This window comes from Ochlerotatus camptorhynchus, unplaced genomic scaffold, assembly GCF_037179485.1.
Source record: "Ochlerotatus camptorhynchus isolate MF236.1 unplaced genomic scaffold, CSIRO-AGI_Acam_v1.1 ptg000544l, whole genome shotgun sequence".
Taxonomy (NCBI): Eukaryota; Metazoa; Arthropoda; class Insecta; order Diptera; family Culicidae; genus Ochlerotatus; species Ochlerotatus camptorhynchus.
In genome coordinates this window covers 314,904-328,411 of record NW_027041027.1, presented here as the reverse complement: position 1 = coordinate 328,411, position 13,508 = coordinate 314,904, and the positions used below count along the sequence as shown (strand labels likewise).

At 42.4% G+C, this 13,508-nt stretch overlaps 1 protein-coding gene across 1 annotated transcript; it reads right to left on the bottom strand.

Annotated features, from left to right (window-relative positions):
* Positions 1 to 932: 932 nt before the first annotated feature.
* On the bottom strand, positions 933 to 10,481 carry bsf (bicoid stability factor). The gene is made up of 5 exons (XM_065236308.1): positions 10,284 to 10,481; positions 9,978 to 10,159; positions 9,563 to 9,908; positions 7,644 to 9,486; positions 933 to 2,746 (listed from the first exon to the last, which is right to left on the bottom strand). The coding sequence occupies exons 1-5, from the start codon at positions 10,418 to 10,420 to the stop codon at positions 1,094 to 1,096; spliced, it is 4,161 nt and encodes a 1,386-aa protein (XP_065092380.1). The 5' UTR covers positions 10,421 to 10,481; the 3' UTR covers positions 933 to 1,093.
* Positions 10,482 to 13,508: the final 3,027 nt, after the last annotated feature.

Genomic DNA, 13,508 nt, shown 5'->3' with positions numbered 1-13,508 from the left:
ACCTGGTACTTCTTCCAGTGTGCTAAATAATCATCGCATTTTCAACCTCAAAATAAAAGGGAGTCACTAGTGAGGTGATAATAGTCACCGCGATTGAGGTGACTCTCCATTTGATTTGCACGGAGTTACCTCAGTATAGTGTCATCCCACTCGCGGCGCAGAACAGACCTCAAGGTACGCTCTGCAAGTATCGAATAATCCTTTGTTCGATAGCTTGAAAATGTGCAGTGCGCTTAGATTAAAACTAATGGAACCATGCTTCATCAGCAATGGACTACATGTGTTGCATTCGGGCTGACGGTCGAGCGGCCTACGACAATAGAGTACGAGAAGCAGCATCGTTACAAGTACATACATGGGAGACGGCTGCTCTGCCAGGATAGTTAACATCATTTTATCCCACACCGACAACCAGTTCAACAGTGCAAAAAAAAAAGGCTCATAGGAAACAAACTATAAACAAAAGCAGGAGAACTAACATTGCTAAAGAAGATTAAATTTTAAAGTTTTCTCCTTTTTGTACTTTTCGTCCATCGTGTACTTTTCGTCGTTGAGGAAACTTAAGTATATTTTAGTGGCTGCAAAGCGCTCAGTTTTTTCCGTTTCTTGAATCGCAGTAGAATACGAGATATCAATATACTACATATAGCTAAGCTTATGTGGCTTATATGATTGTACAGTTCAAGTTTACCCAGGGAGGAAAGTTTCGCTTGGTTGTTTGCCGATGAGATTGTTTCTCATTTTGTCTTGCATCGAAAGAAAGAAAAGTTCAACCGGATAGGTAGTTAGGGATTGCGAAATGAAATTACGAAATTACTTACGACGTAATTTCATTGAACTTTATTAATTTTACGTTGGTTAGCGAACGAATGCTGAATAGGAAGTGACTCAATAATTTCGGATTGTTTGCTTGAATTTACCCAAACTAGTCATCCAGCGTATTATAATACATCTATTTAAAACTATTTTGGGTGGTACAGCATAATGAATGATAAACTATTAGAATACAACAGCTCCTTGGTGCAATAGCTTTCTGTGATATCCGAAATGCTTCCTTGTAACGGAGGTAAGGAATTTAGCGAGAAATACGGATTTAGTTAGTGTTTCTAGCTCTAGTAACTTCATCGTCACTGCTACTACTGCTACCGCTGCTGCTGCTGGAAGTGTCGTGCAATTTGTTGGCATGCCGTTCGGGAATTGTGTAGGGGAATTCATGTCCAGCCGCTGTCACTTTATCTTTGAGCCTTCTCAGTGCTGACCGATTGAAGTGCTCCAAGCAGATAACCTTTAGACCGTCTTTCAGCGCATCCAGACCTTGGGCAGCTTGGTCCTTGCTTACCAGTGCGTCGATCAGGCAACTGTAAATTATACCCATACCGTTCTCGGAAACTTTCGAATCTTTCAATTGTTCAATCAAACGACGCACCATGGCATCGTCGTTCGTTTCTCTGGCATGTTGAATGATCTTCTGGAACATGACCCTCGGACTGTTGATCAGGTGAGCATCCCAGATTTGCTTGGCCTGTTCTGCGTTGTTTGCCATGAAGTGATGCGTCCACAGAGCGTTCATTGGTGCAATAAGATCATACTTGACGTACTTTTCTGCGATTGTCTTGTATCGATCTTGCATTTCCGGGTGTTGTGAAAGAATCCCAGCGGCCCCTCCAATCGGAAAATGTTTCGCAGCTGCTTCAGCTTCTTCCTTCGACTTTATCGAATCTACTGTGTCTTCTAGCTTTTTAATGTACTGTTCTACGTTTCCACCGGCAATGTGGGCGTGGCAAAGGCGATTATCAAATGAGATCAGTCGTTTCACTTCGTCCGTAATCATCTCGCCGATATGCTCAAACGTAGCCAAATCACCAGATGTTGCCAGTTTGTTGAGGAAGTATTTGAAAATACGCGGAATCGGATGGAGGTTTTGTTCAAGCAACTCTAGTACCAACTTCGATGCATCATTCAGACGATCACGGTTGACCAATGCTTCGATTACCAGCGACTGCTCGGTTAGATTCAATTTGTCGTTTCCAGTTAACTTTTCTTTTGCCACAAGAAGTCGATCAACATCGCCCGATTTGGATGCTGCCTTAAACTCCTTGAGAGTAGGTGACAAAACCTTCTTCGGGTCGGCGGGTCTTGTGGCACTGGACTTGATATTCTCTTCCACCTTCGTCGTCTTTCTGGTAGGAACTGGTGCATTCGGCGCGACGAACGGTACTTCGTATCCGTTAGCTTTCAAAAAGTTGGACAGTTCAATCAAGAATTCGTCTGTAGGTGCTTCGTCTTCCTCCTGCATTGTTGTCCACAGACCAAGAGCCTTTTCCGGTTGTTTCTCGTTGATATAGCTCTTGAGCAATTTATAATAGATGGCCGATCGGTCAATATGATTCAAATCCTTGGTGGCTTCCATCAGACCTTCCAAGCTGTGCGTTTTGCCTTCCACGTGGTACCGTTCGCAAGCGCTCTCAATACGTTGCCCGCGCGTACGCAGTCCAGGAGTTTCCAGGATCTTCCTCGCCTGGCGAATTCTGCCGCAGTCAACGAAAGCAAACACCAAATCGTACAGGCTGTTCACTTCACCGTGGACTTCTGTGCTGAGGTCGGTGAGACGCTGCAAATTGGTGGCGTCCTCCGCTTGGATCAATCGGCAGGTGAGTTCCGTTTTCCAGGGGGTAGTTCGATATTTCTGACAAATTTCTTCAAATACTGCAATGGCCGTTTGCATATCATCCCTGATAACGTGAACCTGTGAACAAAAAAGGAAAAGGTGTAGTATTATTTGCAAGGTCAGCTGTCGCTTTTGTTTGGATCATACGGCGCGGTCAGAAATCGAAATATTTTTATTACAATCAGATGAAGGTATCTTATAATAAGCATTGCGAAACTATTGACTTTACAATGACAAAAACCAAATTGAAGCAATACTTCAATTCTATTCGAACACGCAAAAGTAATGCAATGTAAACCAGATACGGATTAGTCTTTTTAGAAGTACGACATAAAATGTAACTATCATTGTAACAAAACGGTGTACTCTTGATTGATGACGAATAAATAAAAAACTACAAGGGACAGCCCTAGGGGGGGTTGTACGCAATGGTGACGTAGGACTACGTGGTCTTATACAATAAATCTTATTTGTTAACTGCAGCAGGAGCTTGTGTTTTGTGCAGGAATAGGAATTTGAGTGGGGTTCTATCTGTTTATACTCTTTAGTATGACGCGCTTGACATAGATGGTCCACAGCAACTCACAAAGAGCTACTAATTCCGATCAATAGCGGTGCGGCTACTTCCTCCTTCTATGGATGCTCATGTGGGCTGCAGCTCGCTGCTTGCAGGCAACCTTTCGTTGTGTACTGTATAACAATGTTCAACGCCACGCGTCGAAAGCACTGCTGCTGCTGCTGATGCCAACGACCGGACACCACCACACACGGTGATTGGAACTGAATCAGATCAGCGGTTGAGGCCAGCCTTGGTAGCTAACTGCTTGCGAGGAGCCTTTTGTTGTGTACAGGAGAACATCACCACTCACCACGCGGTGATTGAATTACCAACGTTTGGTAAGACCGGATGCAATTCAACTTTGAAATCGCTTTTCACAGGCAATCGGTGATAATTTTTATTATCATAACAACAGTTGCACATTCGTGCAATTTTCAATAGTGACATTTTAAAAAATGATAAAGTTTTAAATTTATCAGATGCGTAGAAACATATCTGACCGATTGGTGATAAAATTATTGAAATTGGTCCAGGGGCAGCTGAGTTATTAACGTTCAAAATCTTTCATAATTTTGTTACATGTTCCATTTTCGGTTTTCACAAAGTGTACCTCCCATATTAAAATCACAGACGTAGTCCTACGTCAAAAAAACGTGCCCTAGATTGCTTAAAAAACTCGAAAAACTAAGAGCTAGATACTAGATGTAATGCAACTGCATTTAGTATATTGTCAAGGCGGTAAAAAGTCTATGAGCATTCAGACTCGTTTCGGGTGACCTTCCAGAGCAAATTCAGTTCTCCCAAACTTTGTTAAAGTTGATGGTGTTTTTTCTAGTGTGCTCGTTTGCCACTAAGAAGATTCTTGCCATAAAGAATCAGTGAAATGTGGTAACTGTGACAAGTATCCTCAGCCCTTGCAGGAGTGCCTGAAGTACGTATAGCACGCCGATAAAGTGCAGCGTTCAGTAACTGGACGCTCCAAGCGGACATTTGCAGAAATAATGACGGCCGTCAGCTCTACCGTGGGACACACGCCTTCGAAAACGAACCGATCCTCAAGAATAAAATGCTCCTCCTCCTCCTGAACTCTAATTAAATCGTGTCGCTCTCCTCATTACTCGACGTGTTCCTGAACCACAAACTGCAGGCATTCCTTCTACGAATCTTGCGTCGCGACTCATAATGATTTTCCGCGTAGAAACCTGTAGGCCTTTATGTTCTGAAGAATAACCCACAAACATTAGATTTTGGGATGTTTCGTTGAGCTTCTTGCATTTTGTTTCGGTATATGGACCCACGCGCTGCTGATGAAGATCCTCAGATGACTCACGTTCGGGTTTACGTTGAACCACAGCTTGTATGTGGTAACGATCACATATTTTGACGGAATAATACAAAGCCTCTGCCCAGTAGCAAATATGGAAGCTCTACTTCAAAGAGCAAACATCTAACCATCTCTACTAGATAGCGGTTGCGACGTTCCGCCGCTCCATTCTGCTGGGTGCTGTAGCCAGCCGTGAACTGTGCACTAATCCCTTCTCGCTTGTAGAAATACCGCAGCCGCTTGCTGGAATAGTCCCTTCCTTGATCCGATCGCACAATTTACGGTTTGCAACCAAAGTAGTTTTTCACGTAGGCACATACTCTTCCATCTTACCTACTAGTTCCAACTTTTCAATAGGTACAACGAACAATAACGAGAGAAATCGTCGACCACTGCCATAAAAAAGCGGTATCCATCTGTGTGCTGAAAATACCTGGGAATGTAAAGACATGGCCGTGGGGATACAAGGAGAAAGTCGACGAAGAGAATCTGTCAATGTTACTTAGGACCTAATGCAATGTTCAGCTTGATTTACAGTATTTACATCTATTACGGAGATAGTATACTCAGGAAATTAGACGTACACTGAGTGAATAAATCGACAGAAATTCATTCGAATATCGTATGAAAGTTAGTTATAAGACAATCTTATGAATATTTTCCTTAGAAAAAAAAAGTTGCAACTGGGATTCGAACCAAAGCTCTTGACCTACCGAACAACTTTGCCGAAAACAGAGGCCTTGTATATCAACCTGGTCTATACAAGGTATGGAGATCTAGCCCTGACGTATGTGTTGGTAGAGGGAAAAAAATGTAAACTTTACGGGAGACGATCGCGACGACGTCATAACAACACTCGAAACCAAATTTGCGAAATAAGAAGTGAAACAAATCCTAGCTTTTTTTACATGATGATTTTGCTTGATTGTATTTTTTTGTAAAGTCGCCGGAAAATATCAGCTGGCAATTTGTTGAAAACAGGCAAAAACTCACAAACAGGTTGCTTTTTCATAGTAAACAGTGTGATAATTCAATAATCAATAAATTATCTCAACATTTCGTGGCAAACCGTTCATAAATGTTAAGCTTCAACTCGGATTAACTTTTAATCCCGTCCCTGTTTGGATGATCTGCAAAATGATTGCTTAGAGTGGTGTTGATTAAATCTGATGTCGACATCAAAGCAGCCGGACATTATTGTTCGGGATTTAAGCCGAGGATAATACCGGTTGGAGCTTACCACCATGAACCGTGAACTTTGCAGCCTCACGAGGTATGGTAGTTCGAAGTACCTTTTTCCGCCGCAAAGATATCCACAAAGCCACCTGGAGATCACCTGACCAACACACAGAAAACCAAATCGATCACGTTCTAATCGACGGGAAATTCTTCTCCGACATTATCAACATCCGCACATACCACACATAGATTCGGACCACTACCTAGTTGCAGTATGCATGCGCTCAAAACTCTCGACGGTGCATAACACCCGTCGAAGTCGAACACCGCGACCCAACATTGAGCAACTACGGGACGCCGGAGCTGCCCAGGACTACGCGCAGCAGCTGGAAGTTGCACTACCCGCCATAGGTAGTACTGCTGCAGCGGCACTAGGTACTGCAATCCCGGACCGAAGAAATGACTGGTTTGACGGCGAATGCAAACTGTTAGTAGAGGAGAAGAATGCAGCACGGGCGAAAATGCTGCAACACCGTACGAGATTGAATGTGGAGCGATACAGACAAGCGCGGAACAGACAAAACTCGGTTTTCCGAAGGAAGAAGCGTCAGCAGGAAGACCGAGATCGCGAGACGATGGAAAATCTGTACCGCGTAAACGACACACGGAAGTTCTACGAGAAGCTAAATAGTTCGCGCAAAGGCTACGTGCCGCAAGCCCATATGTGCAAGGACTTGGACGGTAACCTTCTCACGAACGAGTGTGAGGTGATTGAGAAGTGGAAGCAGTACTATGACGAGCACCTCAACGGTGAAGCAGCAGAAAACGAAGGTGGCACGGCAACAGACCTTGGAGCACGCGCATAAGACGACAGACTACCAGCCCCTGATCTTCAAGAAGTTGAGGAGGAGATCGGTCGGCTGAAGAACTACAAAGCAACTGGTGTAGATCAACTACCAAGTGAGCCATTAAAATACGGTGGTGAAGCACTGGCTAGAGCGATGCACTGGGCAATTGCCAAGATTTGGGAGGAGGAGATATTACCGGAGGATGGGCGGTGTCGTATGCCCAATCTACAAAGGGCCACAAGTTGGATTGCTGCAACTACCGCGCGATTACACTGCTGAGCGCCGCCTACAAGGTAATTTCCTAAATTCTATGCCGCCGCCTGTCACCATTTGCAAGAGAGTTCGTGGGGCAATACCAGGCGGGATTCATGGGTGCCCGCGCTACCACGGACCAAATTTTCGCGATTCGGTAGGTTCTGCAGAAATGCCGCGAATACAACGTGCCCACACATCATTTGTTCATCGTATTCAAATCCGCACACGACACAATCGATCGAGATCAGCTATTGCAGATTATGCACGAGTACGGATTTCCGGATAAACTGACGCGATTGGTCAAGGCGACAATGGATCGAGTGATGTGCGTTGTTCGAGTATCGGGGACACCCTCGAGTCCCTTTGAATCTCGAAGGGGGTTACGGCAAGGAAATGGACTTTCTTCTTCTTCTTCGCATTAATTGAGAGCTTTCGATGCCTGTACCATTTTTGCATTAGTATAAATGTGTGGCAAGTTCAATCATACTCTATGCCCAGGGAAGTCGAGAAATTTTCCAACCCGAAAAATTCCTAGACCGGACCGGGAATCGAACCCAGCCACCTCCAGCATGGTCTTGCTTTGTAGCTGTGCCTTTGCCGGCCGAGCTAAGGGAGGTCCCTTAGTTTTATTTATATTCAATCTCAATTACACACACTTCCAGAGAACGAAAACCTTCATTCATGTGTAAAACAACATCATCTTCGTGACGCTGATACGGTAAATTGGAACCGCGTACCTTCGCCAAAGACGTATAAAAGGCCTCCGCCAAAAAGGACAAACAAGCCACTCACACATCATATTTCACCTACCTTGATCAACGCCCCCAGGAAGATGTTCTGCGGCATAATGTATCCATTGTCCAGCAGCTGCTTGAACAGTTTGTTCACCTCATCAGCTTTTCCCATGTCGGCCAACGTGTTCAACAGCCTCCAGCAGGCGCTATTGTAGTTGAAATCGACGTCCTTTGCGTCGCGCTCAGTTGTTGCCTTGTTTGTGGCAATGAACTTCAAAGCTTCATCGAACCGTTCTTGATTCAATAAGGCTTGCGCTAGTCGGATAATCTTCGTATCGTCCAGCTCAAAATCCGGCAGCTTCGTCTTAACTTTGTCCAACAGGGCAAAAGCTTCCTCAATTTTTCCACTGTTGGCGTACAGTTCGATTACTTGCGCGTATACTCCTGGCTGAATAACGTAGCTTTCCTCTTCAAGGCGGTTCAGAACTTCCTCCGTCTTAGCGACATCGTTAGCTCGAATCGTATTACGGATCAGCTGATTCTTGAAGGAATTAGTATTCTCTCCCCGAGCTTGCAGGTCAGTGATGAGTCGTTCCAACTGCGGGATCGAGAAGTTAGAGATGGGTGTTTTGGTTCTCTGGTTTACACTTTCCAGCTGTACCGGTTCCAAATCTCCGGCGGCTAATTTGCTCAACATTGTAGAAATTTCGGTTGTCATGTCAGCACCTAGCTTGTCTTGGATTCGCTCCGCTTGCGAGTTGCTAACGGAAAGGCCTTGGTTAACGAATCCGGTAAGAATTGTTTCCAGCGCTTCGACCCGTTTGCTCTTGAAGGTAACTAGGACATCGTAAATCAATGAACCCAACACATCTGCTTGCATGTTTGGCGAGCTGGATTCGTTTTCTCCAGGTTGTTCGCTGACTTCCTCCTTGGAGCTCATTCGCAGCATGTTGTCGTACAAGTGACGAGAGAAACGGATGTACGAGTTGAAATCCTTCGTATTGAGCAAAGCCGTGACCAGTGGCTTACGATAGACACCCGGAGAGTAGAATGCCTTGTACCGGGATGCAATATTCGCCGCTTCTTTGAGATTGTTGTTCTCCAATGCAACATAAACGCATCCGGAACTGGCCACTGCAGAGGAAATGCCAACACTTCTTAGCAACTGAATAACCTCTTCGTGATTATTCATTCCCATATTGGGAATCACATATTCGCGAATAGTTTCACTGCTTGGTTGCATATCAAAGTCCTGTATCATTGTCCTCAAAACGCTTAGAACTCCTTCAGGTTGAGGTTGATCGTTGACACACAACAGTGGCCAGAAGTAGTGCTGCCGCAATGGTTGATTTTGCTCCTTGATTGTCTTCAGCAAGGCATAAGCGGCGTCAACGATTCCATTTTTCAACGCAGTCTCTAATGCAATCAGATAGGAATTTACGTTCATGCCCGAACTGTGAAGTTCTTCACAAATCGAAAGAATCTTCGCAACGGGTCTCTTGGCTTTGACTAACTGTTTGATCAAGAATCCTCCGGTATTGGCCATCTCGCCGTCGGTTTTTGTGGCTCTTGGCATAGTTTTTAGTACTTTGAATGCAGCGTCTTCCTGGCCACGGTTGATCAGTCTCAAGATAACATTCACTGCATCTTGGTTGTAACCGGCCTGCTTGCGAATCTTTTCAATCAACGGATCGATCTTTTCTGCGTGACCGTTGGTGGCGAGCGAGTAGATTATTTCCAACAGATCCTTGTCAAGCAAATAGATTTCCTTCTGTTCACAAGTCTCCAGCGTTTTCACAATATAATCGATGTCTCCCTTCCGAGCGTATCCACACAGCAAGGTCGTATATGTATCTGCTGATGGATGCAGTCCGGCTTGAGACATCACTGCCAGAATTCCAGTTGCTGATTCCAAATCACTGAAAGCAAATAAGAACAAGTTCGAAATCATCCACAAACAACACAACTGCTCACATAGATCCGAGCTCTACTCACTCTGCCTGCGAATGTCCCATGATTAGTGCGTTGAACACGTACTCGTTGACGGGCAGTTGCTTTTCACGCATGTATTCCAGAATCTTGGTAGCTCCTTCGATGTCCCCTTCCTGGCAGTAGCGCGAAATCAACCGTTGGTAGGTGACGCGATTCGGTTCGATTCCTTTCGCCTTCAGATCGGTAAGAAATTCCGTCGGCGAGAACTGATGTTCGTTATCCAGATAAACCCTGAGCAAGGCATTGAAGTGAGAAACGTCCATAGCCACATTCAAGTTGTTAAGGGTTTTCCAAATTTCTTGAACCAGTGCCGTTCGTACCTCTGGTAATTCCTCCGGGACTAGATTGCCTTCAAACAAATAAACAAACAATAATGAATAATCGCGATCAAACGTTACAACACCAGTTTCTAGCTTACCACAACACCGAATGACCAGTAACGATTGCGCACTGGTAGCCGATCGATTCATCCGTATTTCCTCAAGAACATCTTCCAGGTCCCGCCTTGAGATACGTCCCGAACGACGTACATCTTCATCGAGCCGCTTCAGGGAACGATCTAGACCCTGACTGGCACTGGCCGCCGTCGTTGCGAAACCACTGAAACAAGGAGACAAAAATCTATCACTTTTTCATTCAGCAAGCATGGGACGGAATGCAATCGGCTGCTCTTGTTGCGTAACGAAAGGGGTTTGCCGGTATTTGCTCAAAAATATCCACTTACCTGACGGAATTACCACACAAACATTGCGAATGTTGGACAAAGCTTCCCTCCGTCTCGCGGACCGTGTTGAACACGATGTTCCGTGTGAAACCGGCAATATATCGAACAAATTTGCTGGACCGCAAAATCGAGGCCATGTTTTGTGATGTGCTGAGAAAAACGCGAGGAAGATTCTCGGCTGTTTGACAGCCGTCAGCCCAAAAGTACGATTGTGTTTGTGAGATATGGAGAGAGAGAGAGATAAAGAAAACTTACACAGAAAAATAAAACAACCCTAATTTGAGTACACGGTAACCAGCGTAAACACATTAATGAGTAAAAATTTAAACATTTTTTATACACACACTAAGATTTTTTTTACAGTATACCGTAATTTTTTACCGAATATGGAACAGCTGGACATTCGGTAATCTATTCGGTATTTTTTTCATTTACAATCCGTTCGGTAAATTTTGTTCCCTTGTGAGCTGTCAAAATGTACTGACCAGGACTTTAAATTTTGCTGAATGATCGGTGAAGTTTACAATATAGCGTTCGGTATAATGTTACCGAATTGGCTATACTTAATTTGCCTGAATTAATCATTAATAACGTGATTTTATTGATTAATTAATTATTTATTTCTAACAACAAACCTGAAGATTCATTTGACCTCGCATTTGACTAATCATTTATTTATTATCTATAAACATACATTTTCATCGTGCGTCCGTATATAAAGTAAATAAGAAACTGACCGTGGTTAGCGACCCACCCTAATAAAAAATAACCATAAACGAACGATAACCCAAATCATTGAACTATTCCACAAATGGTTTGGATGATACCCAGAACACGTCGTTAAGCAAATTAACCATACAATTTTTATTAGGGCAGTAGCGAACCGTGCACAAATTCGCTTTTTGCTGTTGTGGACGAGGTTTGTGTGTGGTATTTGGCCATTTAATGTCCATGTCGTCTGAAAGCAATTGGCCCAGAAATGAAAAAGAATTATATAATTAATACTTTCCATATAAATTGGACGGATTATTGGAAAAAATTAACGTACTTACTGGTCACAAAGGATAGCTGAAGAACACTCAACTTCAAAATAACAGCAAAGCTTTACAGTGTGAAGTTTACAAATCTGTTCTGTATTTTTTACAAAAATCTGGTAAATTACTGCTGTTTGTTTTTGTAAAAGATTATGTTTACAGCACATTCGTCACAATTTTTACAGTATTGCGGAATTGCAGCAATTTACAATTTAGATCAGTAATTTTGATTTACAGGTTTCGGTAGATTTCTATAAATTACGGAAATTCAGCAGTTTTGATTGCGGAATATTGGTAAATCATTACTTTTTACAAAGCTTACGGCAAAAATTAAATTTCACAGAACGAATCCAGCAAAAAAAGTACCCAACAAGATTTAAGAGATTTGGTGATAGATTTTTTTGCCGAACCCGGCAAAAAAGACTGCCGAGAATCCAACAGCCGAGCTCTCGGCAAACATCTCGGTAAACCATTTGAATGCCGTGAGATCGGCAGAACAAAATTTTTCCCAGCTGTCATAATTTACCGATTTCTTTGGTAAAATATTTTACTGCTTTTCGGCAAAAATGTTTACTGCAATTCGATAGTTTTTTTTTGCGGTTTCTCGGTATTTTTTATGTTTTTCTCTCTATTATTTGTAATTTTGGTATTCAATGAAAAGAAATATAATAAAACTTAACCATTGTTTCTATTTATTCAAACGTATTTTTGTTTACAATCGTATTATAACTCACTCAGTATATAAATCATTTCTCTGACTAACACGCTAGATTTTCACTCTACATTTTGATTTCACAAAAAGGTAATCGACCATACTCCTTTATCTCTAAATAATTGCGATTTTTTCTATCAAAAAAAACTTGTAGGAAATTTGCTGAGATACTGATTAATTCTACTGGACCAACTGATTTTTACCCTAGAGAACGCACAAATTTTTCCCCAGTAGTTCCGATTTTACTGACAGTGAAAACAGCCGCCTTGAAGAAAAGAAAGAACTGCTTGTCGCTGGGCACGCAATCTACGGCAAACACGTCGAAACTTTGACACAGCTTTCCAAACGCAGAAATAATGTTGCATCCGATAGGTATATTCATACCCTTCCATGCGATGTAACACTGTTCGCCTCTGTCCAACAAGTCACGGCGCACAATCAAAGTAGGAGTGATGGGGTGGATGAGAATTGCGTCGTGTACCTGTGTACCACAGACAAACAGACGTAACTCTTCATTGTGTATCTTCGTTCACGCATTTACCGGTTGATTTGAATATTATCAGTTCCGCGAACTACTCGCCGCAGCGCTGGCATCGGATCACTTTGACGTTTCTATACATTCTATAGAACTTTTATGCAATATTGTTCACGAGTTAGCGAGTAAGCTTGTTTTCCGCGAGAAGCCTGAAAGATGTCACTGCTGAGGTCCTATGTTTTGAGATACTATGTTTTCAAGAAAAACTTTTTCAAAGAGTTACGTCTGTTTGTCTGTGTGTGTACCATAATTAAAAATGTTAAAAACAGTAAATTCTTATAAGATTGTTTTAGTAACTTATAAGCTAGTATGGCATTGATGTGGCTTCTACCAACAAAATATTATGTACCATATAAATATTATAATTTTAACATATTGTTCTTTTTAATTGACATTTCTCTTTTTATAAAATTGAACAACTTACGCTAACCCCATCGATAATTCCTTTAAGCGGATTCTCCTTCGCTGACTCCTCATCACGCAAGCGCTTTGAGCCTCGTGTTGGATTTTTGGCACGGATTATTGCCAATGCACGTACAAAATCTAAACAAACCACAACACATGCAAATCTAGTTGATGAATTATTAATGAATGAATGTTATACGAACCAGTGAGTGAGCCAAAAATAATAATGATTTTATTCGGGACCCAGTGGTCTTAGAGTTACCTCTATGCTACACGCAGAAAAATTTATCGTTGATACAAACATATTTGAGGTAAATTTAAACGTATATTCAGTTTGTTCTGGCCACAAAAATAAACAAGGTTTATTTCAAACGTATTCCATGTTTGAAGTCATGTGATAATAATGTTTAAAATAAAAATAATATTACGTTTATTTTAAAAATATTCGTGTTGAAAATAAACGTGAATATTTTTGTTTGGTTTGACAACTATGCGAACAAAAATAAATATGTTTATTTTAAACATCCTTCTTATGTTTG

What these genes read in the sequence shown, in the direction of transcription:
- bsf (XM_065236308.1), bottom strand. Translation starts at nt 10,420, where the DNA reads ATGGCCTCGATTTTGCGGTCCAGCAAATTTGTTCGATATATTGCCGGT. An exon ending in TTGTGTGGTAATTCCGTCAG is followed by an intron (nt 10,160 to 10,283) that starts GTAAGTGGATAT and finishes TCCTTGTTTCAG; the next exon opens with TGGTTTCGCAACGACGGCGG. An exon ending in ACTGGTCATTCGGTGTTGTG is followed by an intron (nt 9,909 to 9,977) that starts GTAAGCTAGAAA and finishes ATTTGTTTGAAG; the next exon opens with GCAATCTAGTCCCGGAGGAA.